The sequence below is a fragment of the Halichoeres trimaculatus genome, unplaced genomic scaffold (genome assembly GCF_033239565.1).
Source record: "Halichoeres trimaculatus isolate MK-OKI-2021-1 unplaced genomic scaffold, fHalTri1.1 fHalTri1_scaffold_14, whole genome shotgun sequence".
In the NCBI taxonomy this organism is placed as follows: Eukaryota; Metazoa; Chordata; class Actinopteri; order Labriformes; family Labridae; genus Halichoeres; species Halichoeres trimaculatus.
In genome coordinates, this window is record NW_027437192.1 from 17455346 (window position 1) to 17471357 (window position 16012).

Consider the following 16012-nt stretch of genomic DNA (forward strand, 5'->3'; position numbering starts at 1 on the left):
TTGGCCTTTGAAGAGATGGAACAGATCTGGATTTTACCATTGATAACTAGAGCAAATCAGCCACCATACAAAAGAAAAAGATTCCTTTTAGAGTAGATGATCAAATTTTAAAACTGGAAAAGCTATCTCTGTTATTTTGGATAATATATGAATAACATCCAGACATATAAAAACATAGATTAGGAACATCCTTGTACAGACATGGATAAAAGTAAATTTGGTACAATAGTAGCAAAAAATAACATACAAATGCACTTTAAGGGATCTTTAATATACATTGCTCTAAACGTATAATCAACTGTTGTGACAAATTGTATTTCACAACAAATAGATTTAGTGCCGTATAACTCCCAACATCAAGATGGTACAATATAAGCCCCACAAAGAGATTTGACTGGCAACAGCCCTCTGTATTTGTTGTGTAAGGGCCTGTGTCCACTCAATGCATTTTCAGCACCAATGGTACCAACTACCTGAACTCTGATGTAGTCTTTACTCTCACTCTCTCACTCACTGATGTTGTTAAACTTCTACCATCTTAAAGGTAGGGTCTGCAGGAATTATTGTGGTTTGTTAGTAAATACAACATTTAAACTGGGCTCCTCCTCCTTGGATCAGTGCCAGCAGCAGCGCACACACCTACTGCCTCTGACTGAAGCTAGGTGAACACAGCAACCACTTGCTGCATTGCATTTCTATGTGCACCTGACTTGGCATATTAGCATAAATAAATCATTGGGTTGACACATACCTGATATGTAGAAAGCCAACTCGTGTCACTCTTGGCCCTGTGCTGCTTTCCAAGCTCATGAAAGCTAGTGAAAGTTGAGCCAAAATTCAGCCTCGTTTAGAGAAAAAAAGATTATCTGTTTGTTTTTTTTTCTTTCACCTTGGATGTGTTTTTCTTTGTCTGTGCTACATCCACTATCGTAGCCACTCGGGATAGCTTCTTCCCCTCACTAATAAATACGCAAAGTGACTTGTGTACTGGACGCTCTGTGATTGGCTGAGATAACAATGCTTACTCTCTGCCCAAAAACGTCCTAAAGCATCAACATACAGCCAGAGTATCCATTTAGGAAAACCCTGCAGACTCTACCTTTAAGTGGCCAACACTGACCATGTTTTAAAAGCACAGATAACTCTAAATCACATTAAAAATATGCCTTGTCGATGCAAAAAAAAAAATAAAAGGAAAAAAAAACACTGATACTGGACACAGGCCCTAAATATATTTAATTGCACCCTTACCCGTGTCTACACTTGAACAAATACCAATGGATTTATATGTACCATCAATTAAAGAAGGGACATGAAAAAAAACCTGAATAGTAATTTTTTTGAAGTTGTAATGATAATCGATAAGTTTATGAATCAGTCATCCAGTTCTGTGAAGTGCTGTCATAATGATTGTTCATGATATGACCAAGCATTGCACTCGGTGCACCCTTGCCTTTACATTGAAAACCTCTTCATCTTAAGTTTACTTACTTACAAATACCAAAAAAAAAAGACTTCATATAATCAAAATTAAAACTAATATTCCCTCAAACTGATCTTTTTAGACTTAGCTTTTGATCCCCTTAGGTGACACACAGATGCCGTCCAGATGATTCCAGTTTGCATCAGAAGTACAAACAACAGGTTATTGGTCAGTCCTCCTCTGAGCCACACCCCTCTGCACACATGGGTGGGTCAGCTGCTGGGTTTGCATAAAGCTGGACATGCAGCCTGGTGTAGTAAACACTTCACGCAAAGTCACACAGGAAGAAGAACCTTGAACTCTTGGTGCTTGGAAACCCGACTCTGCAACCCCTCGTGTACAGACAGACAGACACCTGTCAGAATCTGAAATGGCTACCTTCGTGTCGGTGAGTTTTCCATCTCATCAGCATTCAGAGCTGTCGGCAGCTCAGCTCAGACTTGCTGATCTCTGCAGCGGTGGTCTGTTCTGACCGGTTTGAACCTTGAGTAGCTCTGGATGGTTTAATGGGATTTAAGTTACTAAGTCTCAGGGGAAGGTCGAGGAATCCTTAATTGACACTTATTAGCACTTTTTCTGCAGTTAGGAAAGTTTTCTCCAGGGAGAAAACTTTCACTGGCTCTCCTGTCCAAAATGTTAAGTCTTTATCAATCTTCTTAGGCCAGAAAACAAATAAACAAGCTGCTCCCTGTAGCTTAGGGTCAGCTCATCAGTGAGATAATGTGATTTTCTCCAGATTGTTTTCGTTACTTGAACTGATGGGCTTGTCTTGGTTGTGAATAACTTGGCAGAGGTTCAGTAAGAGCCTGAGCCAAATGCTGTTAATTTAAAGGATTGATTTTGGCAAATGCCACAGCAGCGAGCCGTTTTTCTCATTTGTTTCGGGATGAGTCGTGATGTCCATTTGTTGAAACACGGGGTTTGCACTTCATTAAGCTCTTATTGATTAGCTGCTCATAATTTCCGATGACTCCCTGCAAACCTTCTGACACACATATGCTACAGTTTGTCACACTCACTGTCTGGTGTAATGCTCTGGAGGTCTGTACCTTTTTATTGGCGCACAGTACAATTGGAGGCATGAGTTTTGGATGCCATGTGTCGTCTTGTATCATGTGGATCCAGTGAAGCAGCAGTTGGGTCTCGTAACTTCTGCATGTGTGCATAGTTAGCCTAATATGGAGTCTTGCATAATGTTAGAGAAAATGCTTGTAATGCTTGTCATGTGCTGCCTGGTAAATTAAAAACTCCTTATTGTAGTGCTACTTTATTGTAGTTAAAGAGTTTGTTGCAACACCAGCAGTGGTTGTTTAGTAGTGCTCATACCCTGAATAGATCAAACTGCATAGCAACAGCTCAAACTTGCTCTCCTATAGGCTAACCAAGTGTTTCCAAACCTGCATTGCCCAATCCTGTGATTTCAAACCTTTATGAATGTGTGAAAAAAGGATCATCTTTTGGGACTCAACTGTAAATTAACCATCTCCTGTCATTTTTGTTTTGTTTTATTGCTTCCTTTCAGTGAACTTTCCCTCAGCACTGAGAGTACATGGGCCTGCATCACCATAGGCATATGAGCACCTCTAATTACAACCCATTTACCACCCACATACCCGGGCAGTCCTGCTCTCTTTGTCCCTTGGGTGATTCCATTACTGCAATCGATGTGCAGTCTCATTCAAAACAAAGTCCCGTCAGTCCCAGAGAAAGACTGACAGCTGTGTCGCTCTTATTAAGTGTTACCAAATTTACAAAATCTTTAGCTTCTCTGATTTAGATGAATGTTTTTGGGGTTGCAAGACATTTTGTAAAAAAAAAAAAAAAAAAAAAAAAACCCTGTGAATATTTTAGAACCAAATCCTCAATACGGTTTCCAGGTGAGTGCTCCTATGCTTCACCTGGGAACCTTATTATGTATGAGAGAATAACAGAAGCAGGCCATGCAGTATTAATGAATCTGTTCCTCTCCTCTCCTTGTCCCAGATGGCCACCTGCCACACTTGCAACACAACATCCAGACACAAAGGAGTGAACAGGGAGTTCCTCGTTAACTTTGCCAAGACCCACAGCACACCGGGGAGCGCTGGCAAATACAAAACCCCTCAGTCAACCGGCAGAGGCAGCACGAATACCCCAAAGACTCCTGGCAAAGACAAGACACCTGCCCACACACCTAGGTGAGTTAATTTGTGTAATATCCCCTGAGCTCAAATTTTACACATTCCTCCTGAGACTAAATTTGGGTGGTGTGTGATAATCTGAGCAGGTATGGTGTCAGACATGTCAGCATATGAATGATTAAGTTTCTATTTATTCAGCAAACAGTGAGCTGTGACTAAGTGTACAAGCATTACATGTTGGTATCCATGCCTCTCAGGTCATGTGGTTGCTGACGGATCATTTAACTTTTCCTGCCAACCAACAAAATATCATGTCACTCTATTTTAACTCTTCTTCCTCTCCTCGTCTCCTCTCTCCGTTTTCCTTCAGGTCTTCCGTCTCCTCGAGCACCCCAGGCTCAGGCTCATCGACTTCCAAACCTGCATCCAAACCTAAAAACTGGGTCGTGCAGCGTCTAAGCAAGATCCTCATGCGGGAGAGCAATCAGGGGGGCAAGAAAGGGGGCTTGAAAGATTTTCTCTCTTCACTTTGAAATGTTCTTAAACCCATCTTGTCTTTATGCCTTCTCTTAAAAGGACAGGGGCTCAGACCCGTGTTGTAACCTGTTTACACAGGATGCTAAAGGGGAACTTGAGAAAGTAACTTGTTTTCCGAGCTGGTGTGAGGAAGGTTACACTTTACCCAAGTGACTGCTACTGGGTTGTTAGGGAGAGTTCTCCAGGCATCCTGAAAGCAACAACTGAGAGCAGTGGGCTGGTTGTTTCAACCATTAATCAGAGTTACTGCCTTGTTTATTGAGCCAATCAGGGTGCTCCTTTAGTCCGTTTAAGCTCATGCCTCATGTATTACCTAAACTAGAGGTAGTGTTCGAATGTTTTGAAAAAGAATGGTTCAGTATTTACTGAATGGCTGCAACATCACAGATAATCCATCTTTATCTGTGGTGCCGTTTAGAGCACAACTTGCTGGTTTACACACCAGTTTTCTTTTCTGTTTCGTTTTTCTTCATTTTTTAGATCTATTCATAAAACTTCATTTCTTTTATTATTTATATTTCAGTTTTTTTCTCCTTATTTCTTAGACCTCTTGAAGGGCACATGTGTCTGTGGATTAGTTTTGTATGGCACTGGTTGAAAAAAAAAAAAAATTAACATTTTTTCCACTGTTGCTTTTTCATACGTGTATTTTTAAGCTACATGCAGCTTCCTGTGAAGATATTTGTGATCATCATGTTAAATGGGACTCATCAGATTCTGTTTACATCGATAAGGCGCATCGGCCTAAAACTTCACTGACAATCAAACTTGTCAAAACTTTACATGTTCTTCTAGTACGTTCTCTAAGTCAGTGTTTTTTTAAGGTTACACTTTTCAACATTTTGTTAAGAACAGTAATTTGAATATCTGATTGTTTTTTTTATTTCTTGATAAACTGTCTGTTTTCCACTTGCTATTCAATGTACAGTTGGTGTTAAGATACCTCAAATTTGTATTCTACCCACACAGATGAAATAAAATTTTGTGATACTGATGTCTATGCTATTTCAGTTTTTATTTTAACTAACCAACAACATCTGAAATGACTGCTTACATTTTTGTGTAGATTAAAAGAATATGTCACTGCAGATAGAGAAAGAAGAAATGCTTTTGATCCTTCTGCTTTTAGCATGGATGTTTTAAAGCTTCTCCATAAGTTACCTCTCTGTTTAAGAGCCTTTTACATCCCAAGGCAACTCTGTTAAGGATATATTAAGTAAGTATATCTGTAACAATAAGTGACACAGACTAGAAATAACAGCATTACTGGCAGAGACCAGCTGAGCTCAGTGATAGCTTTTGTATCACTTTTTGGTGATTTTTCTCCATAAACTCTGTGAACTATTTTGATTGCAAGTTTGATTGAAAATGACTAATGTGAACATGTAAAAGAAAAAGAATTAAAAATAAGAAAGCTTTCTTTCTTTACATATCACATTGAAAAGTTTTACAATCACCCCTCACCAGAAATAGACGAAAAAAACAGCAAGGTTCTTCATGAACAAGTAAAAGAAAGCATGTTTTACAAAAAGATAAATAAATAAATAAATAATAATAATAATAATAATAATAATAATAGCAAAGAGCAAGTACACCTACAACTATGCATCTTCATGTTTTTGGTAGGATACTTCATACTCCTGTGTAAAGCTGCTTATTTTCCTTTTGATTATTTATATGTTTCATAAACACATTTTTTACTTACACTACCAGAAGTTATGATAGTTTTAAAAGTGTTGCTTTATCAAAGCCTCTTTGCTGGTGTATGTATCTGCTACTGTGGTTATTCACTTCACAAAGGTTAGAGAAGCAGACTAGTCCCCAAATTCCTTTTTTTTAAACAAACTAAAAGTTATTTTTCTTAGCCTTTTATTGACATATTTTCAATACAAATAAGGCAAAATTCATGTCAATCTGTATTGCTGATACAGAGTAAAATTAAAAACGAAAATAGATCGCACTGTGAGAGTTTTATTTCAGTTACAAACTTAAGTCCAGTGGGCATGGAGTCTTTAAGTATCCTTCTCCTGAATGGACTGGAGTGATTTTTCAAACTGTTTCAGTTCATTTTTCACTTCACAATATAAGCTTTGATCTTTATATATTTGTATCCGTGAATGAGATGATTTCCTGACAGCATCAAGTAATTTACTAGAAACTCTACATTTTATCCTTCATTAATACACCTGCTTTAACCGACATCACTGTTTAAGTTTGCAGAACAACATCCTTAGAGCTGAGACACTCTTGAAATCCAAACCAAAAATCATGTATAATTTTACACTGAAAGAAAAGATGAAAACAGTTTTAATATACCTTTCACAAAACCCACAGGAGTTATTTTCCTAAATTAAATTTCATATAAAAGAAGTGGTTTGAAGGTATAAAAAGTTCCAGTAAAGAGGTATTTGCTGTTGAGCCATGGAGGGTTTCTGATTCCTTATTTTGGTCGATAACTCAGTGACATGCGTTCACTCGTGTGCTACTGTTTTAGTCCTGCAGGTGGCGCTGGACTTTAACTTACCAACCAGGCTGCACAGGAAGTGCTGCAGCGCCAGTGAAATGCTTGCTAGTTAGCCGCTGGCTAGCACGCTGACGAAGCGCTGTATCTGTCCAAATAGTAAACTAAGTATCACTTAATCCAGCATTTGATGTAAGTTAATGACTTTTCGGTGGAAGGACTTGTCGATATCAGGACAATGTCGGATAGAAAGCGGACAAGAGACAGGGACGATAGACGAGACCACAAGAGACACAAAACACCCAAAGAGGATTTGGAGAAACTCAAAACACACGCGAAAAAACTCAACCAAGAAGTCCAGAAACTGAAACACGTCGAGACTTTGTGAGTAACGGCAGTCCAACTACCCTTCCTCTTATTACCTCGAAACTTGTACATAAATTATAAATGTAATGTTGACAGTTTTTATTCTAAACTTCAAATGAACCACAATTTTACTAAAATTATTGGATGTTAGAATCTCAAGCAATGTTTACCTGAGTCAACACTCTTTTTTTCCTACATGACAATTCAGTCTGCAGGAGTTTATTCCTTAGTTATACTAAAATTAACGCAAGATCTGTTTATTATCCAGCTATGAAAAACCCCCACCAGGATTCATAAAGGTACCACTACTCACATGTTCTCACATTATTTCAAACTTTGAAGTAACTGAACACTAAATAGTTAAATTCAGCCGAATTTATCTAGAAATGGGTGTTGTTTTGTACAGGAGCACGAAGACAAACCAGAGGATTGCATCCCTGCTGAACCAGGAAATGAAGAAGCCAGGACCTTCTTGGCTCATGCTCCCACTAAAGGGCTGTGGATGCCTCTGGGGAAGGAGGTGAAGGTGATGCAGTGTGAGTATGCTCATTCAGCCAAAGCCACTGAAGGGCAGTTATGAAGAAAGAGATTGTATATTCGAAAACCATCTCATTGGTAACATTACAGTCCTGACTGGGAAGTCTGCCAAAATGAATAGGTCAGAGTCACTATTAGTGAAATTCTTTTGTAAAAGAGGAGCAAAGTGGTCCTTTGCTTTGAGTTTTATAACTCCCTGACCTGCTGACCTTTAAACCCTTTTATTACTTTGTTGATACAGAACATCTTTCTTTTTTAAAGAGGCTGCGAGGAGTTTCTAAGTGATCTCGAAAAAGTCTTCTTTTTAGATAAATGCCTGCTTGTAATCCACACTTTAAAATAAGATTATCAGTGCCAATATTGGTTATTCCTAAATGTTTTGTTTTAGCTTCCCAATGCAGGACCAGATTGATTTACCGCACATCTAAGTCTCTATGACAACACCACACTGCCTGACGCAGTTTAGACGTAAGAAGGGAGATCTGTATTTTTCTCTGCTGAAAATGATTTACAGACAGAAACAGAAATTATTTCGATCCTGTCTCTATTTAATTCCAAAACAAACATGCCTTGTCAAAAGTTACATTCACAACAGTATGCATTACATTAAATTTGACTTGGTGGCTTCTTTCTTAGACCTGCCTCAAACGAAGTAACATCACAGTAAACTTACTTTTTATCATCTAAAAATATCTGCAGCAGCCTGAATTGTTCAAATAGTGATAATCCACAGTTGCATTTTTTTCTTGTTTTATGGAATGAGAATCATAAACCTTTGGTAAACTATAATTTTTCTGCTTTTACTGTTTATTTGTGTTTGGCTGTAGAAGTTTCAGCAGCGCTCATAGTTGGAGAACTGTAGGTGGAAGTGAACCTCCACCCTGCGTGGGCAGCTGTCTTGAAAGTAAATTTATTCTACCACAAGTACAGAACAATTAACACCACGTCTATTGTTTCTGTGACAAAGATGAAGGACGAGATATTAATAACTGTGCTGCTAAGGCCACCTTCTGTCTCTTTGGTCAGACAAAGACTATCTTATACTGCCCATTGTCTGACCATTTCTTCATCCCCCTTCCTCTCTTCTTGCTGCTCGAGCAGACAGGAACTCTGCAATCCCTAGTGTACACACACACACACACACAGGGTCCTGTCAGTGAGTTGGCATTTGTTCTGCAGAATCTGAGGGTGAATCGCTCTGCTTAATCCTTAAAGGAAATATTTGAATACGTCACCCTGTTTAATGTTACAACGAGACTTAGCAGTAAATGATACGGCTGTGAGGATCCACGGCTAAGTAAACGATTTAACTACTTAAAGAGGACAAACGAGATCTGCGTAGTCTCACTTCACAAAGCAGAGTTCTTCGTGGTAGCTTCACTGCCTCTTCAAGTAAAAAGATTAAAACAGTGTGAATTGTGACACGATGTCTTCACTTCACAGAGCGAAGCACAAGTGACGAGTTTTTGTGAGGAGGTCTGTCTTTCATTAGGAAGAATATTGTTGTACATGTTGTAAGGCTGTTTCAAAACATTCCTTAATTAATCTGGTTTCACATGTCATTAAAAACCTGGTTGTGTGAATCAAAATTTCCATCATGTCAAAACACTGTTTTGTCTCTTAGGACAGGTTACACAGTCTGCTGTGATACAGTTTCCTTCAGGGTCCTGTATGAGATGATGTCAGTTCACGATAAGTCAAACATGATTACACACTGAATTTTTTAACTCATTGAAACGAAAAGCAATGATTCATTTAGAAGAGGAGTTCATCTTGGCAGTGATGTCATCACTGGTTTGTCAATAAAATCTGATTTTAAAACCTCATGAAAATTTATCAGATTTAAAATAAGAACTAATGTTTGCCTCATAAGGCTTCTCCTAAGCGTACAAGAAAAATCTGAGCCTTATTTTGAATGAGCATAACCTGATGAATTGATCTGACACAGTAACAACAGTAAGGCTTGTGTCTGCATGTGAGAGATGGAGATGGGTGAGTACCATCGGGTATCAGGTACAGGATTGAGACTGGCCTTATTTCAAGATATCCATACTTGCAAAGGCTACCGATACCAGCAGCCAGTACTCAAAGCTAAAAAATCCTACTTTGAGTGAGTCCTCCTCACCAGTAGTTGGAGCTATATTGCTGAGGTTTGACCACAGCAAATGTGCATCAGGTCCTGATCTGATAACATGAATGAACCAGGGAGAGTTAACAGACTGTTTTATTTTGCACTTCAGTTTATTCTAAAAAATAACTAAGACTCTGACAGGTTTTTTTTTAATTGTTAATTTATTAAAAACAAATTGTAAACTCAGAGTTGTGTGTGTTTTATTTTGGACTTAATTGCAGAGTGACTGTGCTTTGTTCAAAATGATCTGTCACTGTTCATTGAAACTTTATGTATCAAAAGTACCAGTGGTATCGGTGAATCCTCAAGAGGAGATACACGTACTGGTATCAGTTTGAAAAAAAAAAGTGTTATAAAACATCTCTAGCGAGAGATGTTGAGTTTATGTTTTGCTACACAACAATGCCCAAGGTCAAAGAACTGACATAAGTTTCAGTTTGAGACTATTTTCTGGTAACCATTACCTCATGACTCCATCCAGAAAACAACAGACTGACTGACTGTTCCCTTTGTCACAGGTTGGAGATGTAAACGCTACGGCCACAGGACAGGAGACAAGGAGTGTCCTTTCTTCATCAAAGGCAACCAGAAACTGGAGCAGTTCAGGGTGGTGAGTTTATGAGCAGAGCAAAACGAGGCCACACATAGTTATTTAGAGGAGGGTTGAAATAATAGTCTGCAGTGAAATAATTTAGGTTGGTTTGAGAAGGAGCTGTAAAAACAGACCTGAGCTGAGGTCAACAACAGACGTTTGGTTTATGCTGAGGACCATGTGGGCAGCAGACGTCTTCATGCAGCTCGGTCTTGTGTGTCCCAAATGGAACAACACTGACTGCAGGCACACACACACACACACACACACACACACACACACACACACACACACACACACACACACACACACACACACACACACACACACACACACACACACACACACACAGCCTCTGCAATGATTACCATAAATGCAGCTGTATCTCATTTTCCTGTCTCATATTGTCACAGACAGGTTTATAAATGCTGACACTACTCTAGAATCAGGGAAACAGTTGAAAAGTGTGGAGTTGGGATCATTTCTAGCATGTGATGTAAATCAAAGGAGATCTCATGTAAACCGTTGTAATTGTGAGACAGTAATGAAGGTTTTTTTTTCAGGCTCATGAAGACCCGATGTACGACATCATACGGGAAAACAAAAGAAATGAAAAAGAAACTAGGTTTGTACACTTTGTATTTTGGATGTTCATGTTCAATTTTCAGGATAAAAATCTGATTTTCTTTTTTACTTTAGCTGATTGACAAAGAAAAACAGATGTGGCAGTGATTTCAGAGACTTCATAACGTAGAAGTCTTCTTGTTTCTACTTGGCATACTGGGACAATCTCAGGTGACCTGGAAATTCTCTCCTGTGGCTCGTTCTCTTTCTTACAAATAGTGTTTGACACCAGGATGTGCTCACTATGAAGGCTCACTGTGTGTGTGTGTGTGTGTGTGTGTGTGTGTGTGTGTGTGTGTGTGTGTGTGTGTGTGTGTGTGTGTGTGTGTGTGTGTGTGTGTGTGTGTGTGTGTGTGTGTGTGTGTGTGTGTGTGTGTGTGTGTGTGTGTGTGTGTGTGTGTGTGTGTGTCTGTTCAGAGCAGTACTCACTCTGTGTATATAAAGGTGATTCAAAGGCCAGTACTAGTGCTTTGAGGATTCTCTTGGGATCTATATCACAGCAAGTTCAGCAGCACTTTCGAAAGAGTGCGAAACAATCCAATAACCTCCAGGGGGCCTGGTTTTAGGATATCCACAGTGTGCTGCAGCACATTACTTGTTTGGAAGTTGAACTCTTTTGGCACTTTTCTGGGGTCATAAAGATGTTAAACGGGATGAAGAACAGTTCTTTTCTGATCTGAAAAAAACATCTTGTTTTAAATTGCTGAATTACTCTTTTGCTCTGTTTTCCTTTTCTGTGTTTGTGTTTCATTTTGTGTTTTTAAGGATGTTTGGATGAATTATGGCTGTGGTATTTGAGAATTGGCCCCTCTCTCTTAGCTGCATATCACAGCGCTTGGCATCAGCTTGTTTTGTTTTTCACTCTGATTTTGATGCCCAACAAAGATCCATGACTAACTGCTGTCTCAAACCTCAGTGCTAAAAAGAATCAGTTTTTCTCTCAATGGTGCATTTGAGGAAACTGAAATCTCTGAGCTGAGAGACGAGATTTATTTAAAATATTTATCTGCATGTCCCGGAGTGCTTTTCTAATGGAGTTCACTTTGAGGACTGGAGGTACGCTTCAAGGAGCAGCGTGACATCCCGAGTGTTCAGGCGATCATTCTGCTGGGTGAGATCAAGCCGGCCGTAATGAGGCCTGATGGACTCCTTACAGGAGCGTGTCAGGCTTCTCTCAGGAACACTTTCATGGCTGAGTGCTGAACAGATTCTGGATGTCTTGAAAAGTTGTACATTTTTGATGTCTACACTTTTGGTGCCAGCTCACTTCTCAGAGTCAATTAAGATGGTTGTTCTCCTGTGGCCTTTACGAGTGCAACACCCAGCCCCTTGGTCCTTCCTAGAATTTATCTATTTTACAGTTATGTTTGGTGAGTTGCACATAAACAAAACATTTGCTGAAGTGTAACTCTTCCTTTATGAACCTCATTTTGCATTGAACTTGTTCCTACAGAAAAAAATTGTCAGTTAAAGGGGCTAATCTTAAAAAGGCTCCCTTCTAGATATATGTATTATCTTAATCCACACTTGAAAATGAGATTATCAGCGCCAATATAGGCTATTCCTAAATGCTACTTCTTAGCCTCAAGTCGAGCAGGACTGGATTGATTTAAGGCACGTTTAAGTCTCTATGACAACACCACGCCAGCTGACGAAGTATAGTAGTGAGAAGAGAGATCTGTGTGTTTTTTTTTTTGCTGAAAGCAATTACTGTGATTATTTTTGTGGTGATGGTGGACACAGGAGCCTAACTGTAAGAAAAAGGGCAGAAGAGCAGAAGCAAGCTAAATAGGAGAGTGATAGAGCATGAGCTAAAGGCTAAAACACGAGCTAACTTTGTGATAGTTTGTGCTAATGTTCATTCCAACCCACAGTCAGCAGTTATTCTGCAGTGGTCTGTTCAAACTTGATCGTCTATCAGTAAAATGAAGAGTAAGGTTATGTTAGCTCTGCTTTGTAAATGACTGGCAGCACATAACCAGGATTCACTGACATGAAACATTAAGGACACGTCTGAAAGCAGCGGGCTGCCTGTAGTGATAGATGGCTTCTAAACTTCGGTGCAAACTGACAAAGTTTGCTTGTTGTTTTTAAATCATAGTTCTATTTGACTGTGGATAAAAACCTTACTTTGGTGCATTGTGTCCAGTAAAGAGTTATTTTAAGAATTTTTTTCAATCCGATCTCCATTCATTTCCTAGACAAATGCACGCCTTGGTAAATGTCATGTCTTCACGACAGTGTGCCTGAGACTCCAGGCCAAATGGTGCCGCTACAGTCAAATGAAAACAGATCCTTCTTGCAGCATGTTTAAAGTAAGCTATGTGCAACAGCTGCTTTCAATAAAACATAATTTGACAATAATTTCCTGGTCTAATCTCATGATCCTTATATGATCAGATGTGTTGCTCACTGTGCACAAACAAGGTTTGCTGCATCATGCAGTTAAGTGTTTAAGCTATTCTTTGCTAGTTAGGAGTTGTGGTGAAAATGTGAAGAGCTGTCTCTTTAGCCAGCTGTGAATTATTTTGTCTGACACCTGTGCTCTCACAGTCTATTAACCGTATAGGATCAGTTTTTCTTGGGCTGGCTTGCTTTTTGGAAGTAATAAACAAGACATGAATTTTAATTTCAGTTTGTCCCTTTACTCACAGTGGCCTGAGTATTTGTCGGACGGACATGTCAAAGTTAGTTTTTGCTTGTGTTTAGTATTTTTGATGAAGGCTCGCTGCATTACTGGCGTGTGTCCCTGTTGGCTCTTAAAATCCTGCAGCATTCTGCAGTTTGAACTGGCACTTGGGTGCAGCTGGCAGTTACCAGCAATATGTAACAGAGATATAAGGCACTTGGTCAACTCCACCACCCGGAAATGCCAGCATTATGACAAAGATTGTATCTTGCTCAAGGCCACTGAACATGCTTGCCAACATGGACTTCCATCAATTTGTTTTTCCCTTATGTGCTCCACTCTAATCCCAACTCCACTTTCCTTCTTCCCGTCTCTTAGGATCCAGCAGCTGCAGCAGCTACTTCAGGACACCACCTCGTCCTCATCCGATTCAGACAGCTCCTCCTCTTCCTCCTCCTCTTCATCTTCTGACCACCATCGCAAGAAAAGGAAAAAGAGGAAGGATAAAAAGAAGAAAGAGAAGAAGAAGAGGAAAAGGAAACGAAAGCACAAGTCGTCTAAAACCAGTGACTGCTCAGACTGAGTGTTTGGGACACCAGTTTCTGTATTACTACGTGTTTAAACGTAGGCAACAACTGTGAATGAAGTAGCAGCATAGTAAGGTTTAATCTGTACCGCTCAGCAGAGTAAGAATTGCACTGTAGGACATTTTTAAGCCTTTTCTCAGCAGGTTAAACCCCTCAAACTGTAAATCCAGTGTGCATGACTTCTCTTCGTGCTGACGACTCGCATTAACATCCTCTCCGTTAGCCACACAGCACAGGGTCATACGGAAACACTGCTTAAGTAAGTGTGTGTGCCATGGTGCATATGTGTGTCAAAAAGCATTAGCTGCATGGGTAATGAATCTGAAGTGATATGAAATGAGCCCTCTGCTTGAAGAGATAATGTTCCGTAATACGAAAGCATGTCAGCAAATACAGTGTGTTATTAAGAGATTGTATTTTCCACCATATTTTTCTACCCCAGGCTGTCTCGCTGCATTTAGATACTTTGATTGTAGAGTATGTTAAACACCCAATGGTGGAAAATTTTAATTAAACGTTTCGGTTCAGTTTAGACTTTGTTTTCCACACTAGCCTGAATGTTTGAATGCATGCGACTGTACATAAATATTTGGAATTATATGAGGTTGGGATATGCTTATTTGCTTTGAGGAAGGAAAAAAAAAAGCCACGGAGATGGGGAAAGAATGTCTGTGAATGTTTTGCCTCATCCTGAGAATAAAGATAGCTCTTTCTCTCCATGTTTACTCAGCTTCAGACTGCAAAAAAACAACGGTTATAATCACAGTCCTTTTTCTACATCGACTTAATCTTTCACACTCAGAAGTCCGCTCATTAAAAATTTGTACAGTCCTGCACTGACCTTCCTGAGAGCAGAAGAAGAACACTTCTCTATTCATTTCATCCAGGGACACTTCAGAGACTGTTTCTCCAAAATCATTTCACAGTCTGTAACTTGTGCAGCACAGCGATCCCCTCCTCCTCTCTGTCAAAGCAACCAGCAACAACTCATCAAGTCAGGCAGCACAGACCAGCCTCACAGAAGCCTCTCCTTACCCCTTTAGGCCGTGTATGAGGATGTCTGGTGCTTTTCTCCTTCAGTGATTGCACAGTTTGAACAGGAATCCCTGTGGAAATGCACCACAAACATTCCCTCTTCTTAATGACCCTGATAGAGACACAATTACAGCAGACCTAAAGGGAAAAAGCAAACTAGATTTTCATTTAGATTTGTGTCTGAGGCTTTCTGAGAAGCTGGAATGCTGCAGGGAGGGTATGTGTTTATGTGCAAAATTACAATTCAATCAAAGAGTGACAGATTATACAGCCATGAGAGCTCTGTAGGAGCTGATCGAGGGCTTATTTAGCCTCATTCTCAGTTCCTTTTCCTCGTCTGTTTTTCCAATAACAGAATATAACTCAGCTGTACTTAAAATGCTCTCTGTCATGTTGACTTTTCCGTGTCTCCAGTAGAACAATGAATCTCCCAGATGAGATTTAGTCACAAGCTGCTCAGAGGGAGGTTGTGCCACGTAGAGAGAATTTGGTCAGTGGAGATTTTTTTATTGAAACACTCTGTCTTCTTGGACAGGGGACAGGTCAGATCGAGCGCCAGGCTGGACTTGCCGTGCAGATTGTGTTTGAGGAGGAACATATGTTCAGACAATGAGTGAAATCAATCTTTATAAAGCCAAGAGTTACACAACCAGGTAAGAGTGACATCCAGAGCCTGAGTATAACAGACTGGAGTCTAAAGCTTACCTGGTGAGAGTGACTCTGCATTTTATGTGCTCTTGTGCTACATCATACTGCTTTAAAAGGCCACATTTTTACTTTTAAACCAGCTGAGCTGGCTTAAACCAATCCACTGCTATTTTACTGTCTCAGATAAAAAGATTTACTTTTCTGTGAGCTTTCTGACGAAGTCATGACCGCTCTGGAGCTCTACCAGAATCACGAAAGTCGA

General features: G+C 39.7%; 2 protein-coding genes across 2 annotated transcripts in view; both read left to right on the top strand.

Moving 5' to 3' along the window:
* The window catches only part of rmp24 (ribonuclease MRP subunit p24), a 28495-nt gene extending 23395 nt beyond the window's left edge, over window positions 1-5100 (top strand). Inside the window, exons 4-5 of the mRNA XM_074686955.1 lie at window positions 3467-3660; window positions 3974-5100. Coding sequence (XP_074543056.1) covers window positions 3467-3660; window positions 3974-4136 — 357 coding nt within the window. The 3' untranslated portion in view covers window positions 4137-5100. The remainder of the gene's footprint in view (window positions 1-3466; window positions 3661-3973) is intronic.
* Window positions 5101-6649: 1549 nt separating this feature from the next.
* On the top strand, window positions 6650-14779 carry rp9 (RP9 pre-mRNA splicing factor). Its single transcript, XM_074686885.1, has 6 exons — window positions 6650-6985; window positions 7236-7266; window positions 7374-7503; window positions 10154-10245; window positions 10791-10852; window positions 13859-14779. The coding sequence occupies exons 1-6, from the start codon at window positions 6840-6842 to the stop codon at window positions 14061-14063; spliced, it is 666 nt and encodes a 221-aa protein (XP_074542986.1). The 5' UTR covers window positions 6650-6839; the 3' UTR covers window positions 14064-14779.
* Window positions 14780-16012: the final 1233 nt, after the last annotated feature.

What these genes read in the sequence shown, in the direction of transcription:
- rp9 (XM_074686885.1), top strand. Translation starts at nt 6,840, where the DNA reads ATGTCGGATAGAAAGCGGACAAGAGACAGGGACGATAGACGAGACCAC. An exon ending in CTGAAACACGTCGAGACTTT is followed by an intron (nt 6,986 to 7,235) that starts GTGAGTAACGGC and finishes TTTATTATCCAG; the next exon opens with CTATGAAAAACCCCCACCAG. An exon ending in GGAGGTGAAGGTGATGCAGT is followed by an intron (nt 7,504 to 10,153) that starts GTGAGTATGCTC and finishes CCTTTGTCACAG; the next exon opens with GTTGGAGATGTAAACGCTAC.